Raw genomic sequence first — 13780 nt, forward strand, 5'->3', positions numbered from 1 at the left:
AAGAAAATTTTAAAATGGAGACGATGCTTGTCGTAATCGAGAGCGTCCTCCACAGTGCCGGATTAACCATTAGGCAAAGTAGGCAGTTGCCTAGGAGCCTTGACCCAAAGGGGGCCTCGCAAGGCCCAAAACGAAAACTATAAAATTATTAAAATATAAAAATTTGCCCAATTTTTACCTTTACCCAACTGACAATATAATCTAAACAGTATGTTTCTACGAGTTCTATCTGTTTTGAGTAATACCTACTAAAATATTTTTATACCTAAACTGTTGAAAAACATTTCAGGTAACCTAGTAAATTAAATACCAGATTTTAGCAATATAAGTACTTACACATTGTCACATGAAGTTTTATAATTCTATTGTATATACTAAAACTTAATTATTGGCGTTGGGTGGTTTTATTTAAACATCGATGGTTCTTTCAATCTAATATTTATATCGAAGTCATCTTTTCTTAGTTTGGTTTTGTTCTTTGGAAGAGATTAATTATTGTGATCGTGTAGTTAGGTGCAATAGTTTATTCTATAAATTTGCACATCAGATTGATTAATATTTTATTCTAATAACTCTTCATTTTAAAGCAGTGCCAGGACACTTTTATGTGATCGCCAGACACCTTAATTTTTGACTTAGTGTATTTATCTGTTGTGCTTGGTATAATATTGGAATTTAAGCATTTGTTTTGATCTCTACAATATTTAAACCAGGTAAGTTATTTTCAATAAAATGTATATAGTCCAGGGTAATACCTAAGGTTTTTTCCATGACACTTCAAGAGCAAGGACACTGAAGGGTTTTTTCGACAAGTAATGTCTATAAGAGCAAATTGTAACTATTTCCTACGTAGGATCTGGCGGCAATTTTTATTTATAAACAACTTAGTGTCAAAAAACGGCATTTTTCCTTTTTTTTTCAAATGAATTGAAAACAGTGAAACTTATGGGTTTTTAATACAAACATCTTCGAGAGTATGGAAAAAGCTTTAAAATAGATTATTACAAAGTTTGATACACTCAATTGATACTAAAAGTTTGATATAGGTACTAAAGGATTATTACAAAGGTTAATATAATTGTGAAAAAGGTCAAAATTGCAAAAAAATTAATTTCGCATAACTATTGTAAAAAATGAATGTACAGCATTGAAATTTTTGTCAAATGAGGGTTCTTTGGTGCTTAATATGTGACAAAAAATTTAAAGCGATTCATTCAATTGTTTAAATTTTATTCAAATTGTTTGTCCCATAGAGCATTTTTTTGTAATAACATGTCAGAAAAAAAAAATGATGTTAGAACCAATCCACAATGAAAGAGAATGAGCTATACTTTCAACTTGGTTTAAAAAAAAGTAAATAAAAAGTGCATTTATTAGTAATAAATAATTATGCAAAAGTATTATCAATCTTTCCTTATAAACTTTTTATATTTTTATAGAATAAATTATATATTTTTATTACAATTTTTTATCAATTATATATAAATAATATTACTTATTAGTTGTGCATCTAAAACAGAGTAAAAAAATACTTAGATATTTTTAAAACAGTTATTCAAAAATTTTATAAGAAAAAATTGACGATACTTTTGCATCATTATTTATTACTAATAAATGCATTTTTTATTCACTGATTTTAAACCAATTTGAAAGTCTAGCTCATGCTCTTTCATTTGACAGCTGTAACATTTTATCACCTATTAAGCATCAAAGAACCCTCGTTTGACAAAAAATTTAAAGCTGTACACTAATTTTTATAATAGTTATTGTGAAATTAATTTTTTTGCAATTTCGACTTTTTTCGCAATTATATTAACAATAAATGAGCATATGAAACTTTGTAATACTTCATTTTAAAGCTTTTTTCATGCTCTCGAAGATGTTTATATTAGAAAAACCATATTTTCTATTGATTTGAAAAAAAGGACGTTTCTTGACACTAAATTGTTTATAACTAAAAATGGCCGACAGACCCTACGCAGGAAATAGTTACAAATTGGTCTTATAGGTATTAGGTACCTGTGGAAAAAACGCTTTAGTACCTTGGCTGTTAAAGTGTCACGAACAGGGTATATTTTTGTCTTATTACCCTGGACTAATATACAATCCCTGTAACGCTAATTACACACGCCGATTTTGGACAGTCGATTTTTATATCGACCTTCCAAATTCATATAGTGAACCACATGTGAGAAGAGGACATTGCACAAACGCCGAACGGTGATCGACGGTCGTGCGTGTGTGTAATGTCCCATTCTCACATGTGGTTCACTATAGGAATTAGGATGGCCGATATAAAATCGACCGTCCAAAATCGGTGTATGTGTGTAATTAGCGTAAGTCAGGCTATTAACGGTTGTGCGTTACTTCGTCAGAGGAATCAGTGGCGGCACTAAGATCCCGCAGGCCCCCCGTAAGGTTGTTCACCAGGCCCCCCCATAATACTGCACGATCACAATCATAAATGGTTGTAGGCTTAAATGATGCCCGAAATAAAATAAAAATAATATACGTTATTCTTTAAGGAGAGGCCAAACATCTATTGAGATATCTGACACAATTATTTTATAAGACGTCACAATATTATCTAATTAAAGAAAATTTAATCAAAATAATTTATAGTCAATCTCAAAATTAAATGCATTGTTACCCAGTTAACAAAAGATGTATACACTCAATGTATTTAACCAATTTTCGCTATAAAAAAATGGAAAAAAATTTAGTAGGCCGTAATAGCAATAACAATATTTTTATTCCTGTTATACATCAGCGGTCACTGAAGGTAAAAAACAACCATTACCTCCGATTTCGTTGAACCTCTGTCGATTTTCATTCAAATTGGTGAGAGTTAGAGGATAGAGAATACGCCAAGAAACGAAAGTAAAATTTTACCCTGGGGCTTGAAAATTATATTATTAAAAATAACATTTGTTATATAAAGTTAACAATTCAAATCTTTGTTCTTTAATAACTCAAAAAGTATTGATTTATTTTGATCACTTGATATAACATATTTTTTGCTAAAAATTTATCCCTCTGTCCATTTATGAGGTTATTTTTAATAAAATAATTTTCACCCCTTGAAAAGGGGTGGCAACCGAATCTGTTTATATGATCAGATCTGTAAGTTTCATATATCTGTTTAAAGTGCTTATTTTTTAAACAAATTGTTTTTTTCTACAACCGTGTTAAAAATGCAGTTTTTAGCACTCCATACGAGCGTTAAAAATGCTACTTTAAGGCACTAGTGCTTTAAAAATTTTAAGGCACTGCAGTTCGTATTGACCGTATAGGCAATTTTGATGTAATGTCAAAAAAATATAAAAATGGAATGTCAGTCAAGTTCAAGTAAAAGTTTTTGTAGATATTGTCCTGTAATTACGTTTGCAGAAAACGTATTGTATGATATGCGTGTTAAAAAGTACATTTTTAAGGCACTCATGTGAATTGCAGAACTCGCTTCGCTCATTCTGCAAACTTTCACATGCGTGCCTTAAACGTGTACTTTTAACACTTATATTATAAATAACTATTAGAGTAGAATTTTTTATTTTGAAAAAAATGCTTTTTTCAAAATAAATTAAAAATTATTAGAGATACCAAAAATCTCAAACCATAAAAAAAGTAACTTTTTCTTTAAGGGGCCTCATAGCTTTGGTTGCCTAGGGGCCTCAAAATTCTTAATCCGGCACTGATCCTCCAACAAGGTGATCGGACGACATCGAGCGCATCCAGTACCACTGGATTCAGGGTGATCCAGATCGGAAACAATGGAATTATTTACGGGAGGCCTTCGTTCAGCAGTGGACTCAAAACGGCTGATGATTATGATGATGATGATAATGATATTGTTTACGTCTACTGATATGTTATATTCTGTTCTTTTATAATGTTATACATCAACTGGTTCGTTTTTATACATACATACATACATAATTGATGATACTCTTATACCGTATGGTGTCGAGGTGTCTTCTTTACTCGTTATTCTCTGCGAACTTACGCCACTTTTTTTGGTCCCTAGCTAATTCTTTGGATTCTTGCCACGATTTTCCTCTATTCTGCAATATTTCCATCACACTTGTATTCCACGTTTTCCTTGGTCGGCCTCTCCTGTTTTTCCCTATCGGCCTCGCTTCCTATGTCATTTTAACCTGTCTGCCGTCGTTCATTCTAAATAAGTGCCCAGTCTATTTTAATTTTTTTCAAGAATTTTTTCCTTTAATGAGCTTACTTTTAATTATCTTCTAATATCTTCGCTACGTCTTTTATCGGTTCTCCTAGCTCCCACGACTTTTCTTAAATACCTCATTTCCGCGGCTTGCAATCTCTTTTCTTGTTTGTCGTTCAATACCCAATTCTCTGCTCCATATGTAGTGATAGGTACGTAAATTGTTTTAAATATTATCATTTTGGTTTTCCTTGTTATTTCTTTTTTATTTAAGAAGTTTTCATACAGCGAATGATATGTTCTTGTGGCTGCTTTTATCCTATTTCCAATTTCGTCTTCTTGTGTCCCCTTCTTATTTAAAATTATTCCAAGGGATTTAAATGTGTATCTACCTGTTCTATTTTTTTGCCTCGTTTTTGGTTTCATTATATTAATTTTCAAACATCGATAGAATACCATTGGACTAATGGTTGAGTAGAGGCTGTAGTAATTAAAATCTTATAAATATATCGGCTGCCTGCCCGTCGACAATTTCATTAAATTTGATTCATAACTAATTATCACAAACGGTGCTTTGGTGTGTATGTATTTATATTTATCGAAAAAGGGTAATAACCGAGATTGGCCTTACGAACTTAGAACAGTTAACTCGTTAATGAATATATGTCACGATTTTGGTCTTGTTTACTGACCAACTGATGCTAGTGTGAGGGAACACTGGAAACCGGTGGCACTGCTTTTTCGACAGAGTTTTAAAAAAGTGTAATTTGTAATCTGTACGTCAGGGAAATAAGGTAAAAATATACCATGTTCGGGACACTGACACTCAGGGCCTATTTTACCACTAGGCCCGTGAGGCACCTGCCTCGGGCCCGCATTTTAATGGGGCCCGGAAACAACACCCAAAAATTTTTTTATTGCAATAACAAAATAAATTTTCAAAATTCTTTCATTTTACAAACAGGAAATGATAAATGACTCCACTGTTGATTTTCAAGCGACTTCACCCGTCACAAGTACATCTCCGTCACCTCCTATAGAAAACGACAATGTCAATAACTCTTTTCCTAGCGATATAGGGGATTGACCAAAACATTTAAATCTGAAATTAACAATATTTTATAAATAATCGACCGAATTAATATATTTATAAAATTGGTGAATGTGTTACATAACTGGAAAATAATAAAATCCGTATTTATTGTTACGTTTGTAAACTGATTTCCACGAAAATTGTTGTTGTTCTAACTTTCGATGTGTATAATGACTGGAAAAATATCAATTGGACATTTATTCAACATGAGCGATCTCCTGAACATATTTCATCAATTGGTACATTAGTCAAGAGAAGTGGTACAGCAGGACAAATTGTAACATTAATGAAAAAAAGTTGTTTAGAAGAAAAGGAAAATTGGAGAAACGTGCTTCAACGAATAATAGCAATCATTAAATTTTTGTCCAAGAACGGTCCATCCTTTTATGGTTCATCGACCAAATTATTTACAAAAGAAAATGACATATATACCGTGTGTCGAATTTAAGATGAAGACAGCCCTATATTTTGGCTATCAAAATAAATACAGATTTGAAGTTTTGCACAGTCATACAGGTTGAATATTCACATTTTTTAAGATACTTAGCTCAAATTTAAATTTTGAACGCAGCCTACTGCGACTTCGCAAACAGGGTAAATTTTCGATATTTTCGGAAAAAGTTATTTAAAAAAGTTGTTCCAAATATTATTCTAACCCCGCATATTAAATTTTATGACAAAATTCGCACTTTTAGTTTTCTCATTATTTATAGCCAAGACCCTAAAACTTAAAATTGGCTCGCCGAGATGCATCTCGGGACAGCTGAGATGAATTTTAGGGTCCAGACTACGAATACTGAAAAATGTGAATTTTGCCATGCAATTTGGTATGTGGGGTTAGAATAAGATTTGGAAGTACTTTTTCAAATAACTTTTTACGATATCTCTAACGCGAAGCAAAATATCGAAAATTTACTTTCAGCTGCGTATCTTAAAAAATGTGAACATTCCACCTGTATGACTGCAAAACTTCAAATCTGTAGTTATTTTGATAGCCAAAATATAGAGCTTCATCTTAAATGCGACACACAATGTTTAATTGTTTAAATATAAATTTTATTTATTGTTAATAAAAATTTTAATTTCTGATGCAACTATATTTCTATTAAATAATTAATTCATTTAAAAAAGGTATTATTATTATTATTATTAAATCATATTTAGGGGCCCGAAAATTGTGTAGTGCCTCGGGCCTGATTTAAAGTAAAATATGCTCTGCTGACACTTGAGCAGCCAGGTTGCAAATGGGTTTTTTGGTTAGTGGTACTATAATATACCTAATACATTATGAATACAAAAATGCCCGTCACAGTTCGGACGAGAATTTTAGTTATTAACAAATAAGTGTCAAAAATGGCAATTTTTTCGTTTAAATCGCCACAGGTAAAAATAGGGTAATTAAATATCTGATTTATAATATCCTTCTTTTAGAAGATGAGCAAAAGTTTAAAATGGTAGTTTTTCAATTTTGGTCCGATCATTTGTTGCTTCAGAAATTTCAAAATAAAACTAAAATTCCGAAAATACAAAATTTACTATAACTTTTGCGAAAATGACCTCAAGACTTTCATATTACATGAAAAGTTTGAGTCAAACAGTCCATACAATGCGCAAAAATTTTTAAGACGATTCGTCAATTAGTTTAAATTTTATTCAATTTGCTTATTCCAAAGAGTTTTTTGCAGAGATTTTTGCAAGGTTATTGTTCAGAAAATAATAATGATATAGCAATTCTGTTGAAACCGCGTGAAAGAAGAATAGTTATGTTTTCAAAGTAGGTATATAAAAAAAATTATTAAAAAGTCATTCTTATCATTCCGAAAACATTTTACTAAAGTAGAGACATTTTTGGCGTATAAACAATTTGAATAACTTTGTTAATATTGACTCTAGACTAAAACTACTTTGGGATTTGAAAAGCTGGTATTTTTACACGAATTTTAAATTTTTTGTCTAGGCTAATTACAGTCAAAGTTAGCCACTTTTTTTATTTAATTCACAGCTACTTTGTTTATAACAATTAAGCAACCTTAATAGCACCACTTTGAAGTTCAAGGTATATAGTTTATGTGTAAAAGTTTGAGTAAACTTTGAACTTCAACAAAGTGCTTTAAAAATGACGTCCTAACGGAATCGATTCGTGGTCGGTGAAGGGGAATTATTAAAATATGTGCACTCAAAAAATGAAATTGATTCTTCAAACATATGCTGCGATTAAAATCTCCGGAGCTTGTTGATGGATTTTGATCATAATTTTTTTAATTTGTATATACACATATCCCCACCTAACATTACAAAATGTTAGGGGAGACTCCCCTTATCACTCAGGGATATGAAAAATAGATTGCGACCGATTCTAAGGCCTACCGAATATACATATATAATTTCAGAAAAATCGGTCAAGCGGTCTCGGAGGAGTACTGCAACTAACACTGTGACAGGAGAATTTTATAGATGTAAATATATAGATGGCTATTAAAAATAGGAGTTGGTGATAAAAGAGTGAAAATTAAGGGTTGTATGTATTTTTTAATTCTACACCATACAAAATTAAGGTAGATAATTTTGTCCAAAAAAATAAAAATAAAATGTCAGGAGGGCAACCCCCCTTATAATTTATGGGTATGAAAAATAGAGTAAAACCTATTCTCAGTCCTAGGTGTAAAATTTCATAAAAATCGGTCAAGCCGTTTCGGAGGAGTATGGTAACTAATCGTTGTGTTAGAATAACAAGGTTCTATCTGCAAATTTTTTAAAATTGAGATTTTTATGTAACTTGGTTCTATTTTATGTTCTTTACCTTAATATGATCCTAGCACCGACATCTATTAACAGTTGGCTAAAATACGTAAGTTACAAGGTTCTATCTCAGAGAATTTTAAATGTTGATAAGTTAACAAGCTTCTAACTGACATAAAAAACAGTCAACTAAGTACACAAGTTCCTATCTGCAAGAACTAAAAGTGTTTATAAGTTAATAATAAGACTTTATTAAACAACTAGAAGTTGTTTTATTGTATACTAATTGTCAAACAAAGGTATGTGTGGAAAATAGAACTTGATTAAATAAGTTTAATTCATTTCTCAAATCAGAACTCCTTTGTATTAACTATTGAAGTAACCTTTTACTGTTAATAAAAATATATGAATTTTTTTAAAAATTTACATTGTTAACACATAAAAGTGGCGACAATAGTAAAATAAATATATAACATAGAAACTTTAAACAGTCATAACTAAAAATGGCACCTGAGGCAGTTAGAACCTTGTTATTCTGACACAACGTAATACTTTTATATGAGAATTTTATGTATATAGAAGTAACTGTGAATTAAATAATAAAAACGGATAACTTTGACCCCAATTAAAGGCAAACAGTTTTTTTTGAAAATTCATGTAAAAATACCGGCTTTTGAAATCCCAAAGTAGATTTACTCTATAGTCAATATTAACAAAGATATTCACATTGTTTTTAAGCCAAAAATGACTACTTTAGTAAACTGTTTTCGGGATGATAAAACTGACTTTTTATTAATTTTTTTAAATGCTTTGAAAATACAAGTGCTCTTCTTTTATGTGGTTTCCACATAATTGACATATCATTATTATTTTCTGAACAATAACATTGCAAAAAAAGCTCTTTGAGATAAACAAATTGAATAAAATTTAAACTAATTGACGAATCGTCTTGAAATTTTTTGTACATGATACGTACTGGTTGTCTCAACTTTTTATGCAATATCAAAGTCTATCAAAGTCTGCAAGTATCAAAGACCGAGAACACGTAGCAGTGAAGTAGGCGGATCCTCAATGCCAATTTTAGGTCTCTGTATAGAAGGATGTCCAAGGTCTACATAAGACCTTGGACATCCTTCTAAAAGCGGCTCTGACCTGCTCTATCTTATATCTAATTTCGCCGTGAGCATTACAATTTAATTGATATCCAAGGTAAACAATTTGATCAACTTGCTCAAGTTTGGTATTATTTACATATATAGACGGTTTTATATGCTGCTGTTTACTTATTACGAGTATTTTGGTTTTCCCTATGTTCAGATCCAGACCTGCTTCTTCACAGCTCTCAACAACACTGTCAAGTAATGTTTGCAGATCTTCTTGAGTAGAAGCTAGGAGTACTGTGTCGTCCGCATATCGCTACTTTCCGGAAAGACCGTCGCAACTCTGAAATATCTGTTTTTCGTTTTGTTACAGTTTTGAACACAGAATTTCTCAATCTATTACCAAAAAAATCGTCACAACCATAGTCCAAAAAATAATCACACGGCGCCACTGTTACGAATTGTCACTGTTCTGAATTTCCCCTCCATTACCATTCAAGACTGACTCACTTCAGTCACGACGTTGTAATTGCAGCGATCCGGTTTGTTTTTCAGTCAAGAACGTCTTGATATAAGAGGTGTCGTCTGTGTTTATTAACTATTTCAAGAAATATCGTCATATCTTTTATTTGTGCCAGTTGTCTGGGCAAAGGTAAGTAGATAGTTTTTTAAAGTTACAAGTAACATCGTCACATTTTAAGTTACGCCTGTCTTCAAGGTAATTGTGAATATTTTAATGTATCGTAATTTCAGAGATAACGATCATAATTTAAAAAATTACGGTTTGGCTTGTAAAAACTAAAATATTTTAGGTTTCTTGTATTATAATTTTTGAATTATTATGATTGAGACGTTTTTTCCTGAAATAAAGAGTTAGATGTAAGGTCTGCTAAATATCAGATTTCGAGTTAGAACGTTCTTTCTTGAATAAACATTAACATTTGTTAGAAATAAATGTTACGGCGGCCGTATTCAGTTATAAATGCGTGCATTTCTGGAAATACTTTGTGAATTTAAATTAAGTTTTTTTTCCTTTCAGACATACAATGGAAACTAAGCAAAACAGAAATTCACTGATAATGAAGCTTACAAAGAAAAATGTAGAAATTCATAACATTGATAAGCCAATGTGGGCAATTCAAAAATTTTTAAAGGAATCAGAAGATCACCTTAGTTTAAAAGGTATTGTAGTTTATATTTTCTATTCCTATTGTGCCTTGTACACAAAAATATATTTTTTAGAATGTATCCAAGATGTTAATAAAGCTGATGCAGAACAACAAGCTATCTTGGAATCATGTGTAGTATCATCTTTAAATACAACAGAGAACAGAACCATGGGAGAAACATCAGAAAAAACTTATACCGAATTATCCACATTACAAGGTAAAATACTCCTGTGTCCTTTAAAATACTACTTTAAAGAATATTTTTATATTTTCCAGATAATGAATATAACGTAAATCAGTACGATTTATTTCCGTCTAGTGTATCTCAGACATCGAACCATAATGAGAAAGATGTAATAACCGCTTCAAAATGTGAAACAAATCTCATCGAAATAGAAGACAATCAGATGGTTGAATGTCAAGGTATATTGTTTTATTTTTGTTTATTTTTGTGTTATTCAATTTTATGTACATTTCAGTTACAAATCCTTCAACGTCCAGTATACCTGCTGTTACCCAGCCGTCAAATCATGATTGTTCCCGTTCTTCGAGTTCATCCAGTGTTTTAAGTTCATCCAGTGTTAGCAGCCACTTCAGTAGTTCTGAACCATTTGGCTCAGGAAAATCAGATATTGATCCAGAATATGATGTAAGCGCAGACGTCGCGTCAGATTCTTCCGATTCGGGTGATGAAAACGACACAGCAAAACTGGTGGTTAATAGGAAAGAAGATCAAACAGTATTACTCGAGAAACAAAAAGAGGATGATTCAACAAAACAAAGAGGAAGAAAGAGAACATTTAATGAGGCCAACTGGAAAAAAAATGTGACTCGACGCTTAAGAAACAGTGGAAAAAGTTACACATCAGTAAAAATTGCCAAACTGGCAGATGGAACTAAAATAAAAACACAAATAACTAGAGATGCAAAAAAAGTGTTACAACCTTGTACTGAAAAATGTAGGCTAAAATGTAAGGAAAAAATCATGGAAGAACAACGACTAGTAATTTTTAACGAATATTGGAACCTAGCAGATCTACAAAGGCAAAGGGATTTTATTGCATCATCATTGAGTCCCGTAGCAAAATCAAAGTACAGTATTGCTAAACGCAGTCTAAATAATGCGTATTATTTTCATGTACTTGAAAGGAAACACCGTGTTTGTAAAACTTTTTTTATGTCTACCTTAGGAATCACTTCAAGGACTATAAGAACAGTATCTGAAAAACAAAAGCAAAAACAAACTCACGGTATTATTGCAAACGAAGCAAGAGGAAAACACAAAAAACACAAAACTAGGGACCATGATATTTTGCAAGCAATAATGGTTCACATTCAATCAATACCCCGGGTTGAGAGCCACTACTGCCGTGCACGGACCCAAAAAGAATATATAGAGGGAACGAGGACAATAGCCGAATTGTACAGGGATTATAAAGAATTATGTGAAAATAAAAAAGTACAATGTGCTACATACCGTACATACTACGATGTATTTACAAAGCAGTTTAATATAGATTTTTATTTTCCAAAAAAAGATCAATGTGATCTATGCCTAGAGTTTCGAAACGCTTCTGAACAAGCTAAAGAGTTGATAAGACACAGGTATGAGACCCACTTGCAGGAAAAAGATCTTTCAAGAATAGAAAGGGAAAACGATAAAAAAACTGGAAAGTACATAGTAACTTTTGATTTGCAAGCTACCTTACCATGTCCCACTGGCAATGCATCCTCCTTCTACTATATTTCGAAACTGAATACGTATAATTTAACTTTTGCCAGTTTCCCTGACAAAGACGTGTCGTGTTACGTTTGGCACGAGGGGGAAGCTAAAAGAGGTGCAAATGAGATTGGATCTTGTATATGGCATTTTTTAAATGAAATAAATCAAAAAGGTATCAACGACTCAAAAATGATAGATATTATTTTCTATACTGATAATTGCACAGGGCAGAACAAAAACAGATTTCTTTTCGGTCTATATTCATTTGCTGTACACACATTGAGCAACATAAACGTTATCACACATAAATATTTAATAAGAGGCCACACTCAAAATGATGCTGATAACGTTCATTCGGTAATAGAGCGACAAATAACACGATACAAAAAGGCTGCAGCTATTTATGTACCAGAACAGTACATTACACTTATCCGACAAGCGAAAAAAACAGGCCAACCTTACAAGGTTCACGAGTTTAGCCATGATGATTTTCTGGACATTAAAGATTTAACAGCTAGCATGGGCATGAAAGAAATTTATAAGACTTCAAATGGGGAAAACGTAAAAATCTCTGATATTAAGGTATTTGAGGTCAGAAAAGACACACCTGCCAATTTCTTTTGTAAAATATCCTACGCAGAAGATAATTTTTTGAACATTAATATGCTTTGTAGAAGATCAAATTGGAATTTGCAGAATTTACACTTTAAAAAATTATACAATAGGAAACTTGAAATATCTGATAAAAAGAAGCAGGGAATTATATCACTAATGGAAAAAAATATAATCCCAAGTTTCTACCACACTTTCTATTTAAACCTTTAATTAGATCACATTTTTTTCGAATATATTTACCGTTTAAGTTTTTTTTTGTGTCATTTAAATGAGTTTGATTTTTATTATTGTTTAACTTTATTTTTTGGTTCACGTAGTAAGAATTACAATTAAGTTTAGGTTGATTTATTAGTTTTCTTAAGTAGTAATAGTAATATGTTTGTACTTTATTTAAAATAATAAACGTTTTTTACTAAATATAGACTAAGTATTTTTATTACTTCAGTAGGTATAACTTAAAAAGAACATAATATTTTTTGGGAAAGACCGTCACATTTAGCTATTATCCTGCCAATCCTTATAAACTAAAAATGATACAATTAGTGAAATACACATAATATATGTTCTTTTCCAATAATAATTAAACTTTTATACCATTGTTAAAAAATATACAAAAAACAAAAAAAAATAAAATTCTGGATTCTTTAATCGGCTCTACTGAAAAGTGGCAATAATCCAGTTGTGTCGGTCTTTCCGGAAGGTAGCGATATGGCAAATTATTGATGACTTCACCGTTCACAATTATTCATTCTTGTTTTTCAGAAAGTGCATTTCTGAAAATTCTTTCGGAGTAAACGTTGAAAAGCAGAGGCGACAAGAGGCATCTCTACCTTAGTCTTTATTCGTATCCTACAAATCCATTCATTGCTTGAAAATCTGTTATGAAGTGTTTCAGTTTATCATCGACTATAAGTGCCACACCAAATTCCTTATTTCCTGTATCTAAACTATTTGACAAGATGGTGTCCCATATGGTGTTTTTGTGTCCCAGATACACTTTCCTTTCCTGAATTGCTGCCCAACGAATCTTGTATCTTTCCAATTCACTGAGCAGGTTGCTCAATGCTTCAGGTCTATCCAAATATCTAACATTTCAAGTGCCAAGAGAGAAATACATGTTCCGTTGCCAATATCTCTCCATTCGTAACCGCTCTTTTCGATACTATGTAC

The 13780-nt window shown here is 31.6% G+C and overlaps 1 protein-coding gene across 1 annotated transcript; it reads left to right on the forward strand.

Annotated features, from left to right (window-relative positions):
- The first annotated feature begins 9610 nt into the window (after nucleotides 1-9610).
- LOC126893399 (uncharacterized) lies at nucleotides 9611-12950 on the forward strand. Its single transcript, XM_050663539.1, has 5 exons — nucleotides 9611-9755; nucleotides 10143-10285; nucleotides 10346-10489; nucleotides 10549-10695; nucleotides 10752-12950. The coding sequence occupies exons 2-5, from the start codon at nucleotides 10150-10152 to the stop codon at nucleotides 12818-12820; spliced, it is 2496 nt and encodes an 831-aa protein (XP_050519496.1). The 5' UTR covers nucleotides 9611-9755; nucleotides 10143-10149; the 3' UTR covers nucleotides 12821-12950.
- Nucleotides 12951-13780: the final 830 nt, after the last annotated feature.

This window comes from Diabrotica virgifera, chromosome 10, assembly GCF_917563875.1.
Source record: "Diabrotica virgifera virgifera chromosome 10, PGI_DIABVI_V3a".
In the NCBI taxonomy this organism is placed as follows: Eukaryota; Metazoa; Arthropoda; class Insecta; order Coleoptera; family Chrysomelidae; genus Diabrotica; species Diabrotica virgifera.

Bases quoted from the DNA above. Each gene is read 5' to 3' on its own strand.
- LOC126893399 (XM_050663539.1), top strand. From the start codon at position 10,150: ATGGAAACTAAGCAAAACAGAAATTCACTGATAATGAAGCTTACAAAG. The intron at 10,286-10,345 runs GTATTGTAGTTT...TATATTTTTTAG, and splicing joins AGATCACCTTAGTTTAAAAG to AATGTATCCAAGATGTTAAT. The intron at 10,490-10,548 runs GTAAAATACTCC...TATATTTTCCAG, and splicing joins CGAATTATCCACATTACAAG to ATAATGAATATAACGTAAAT.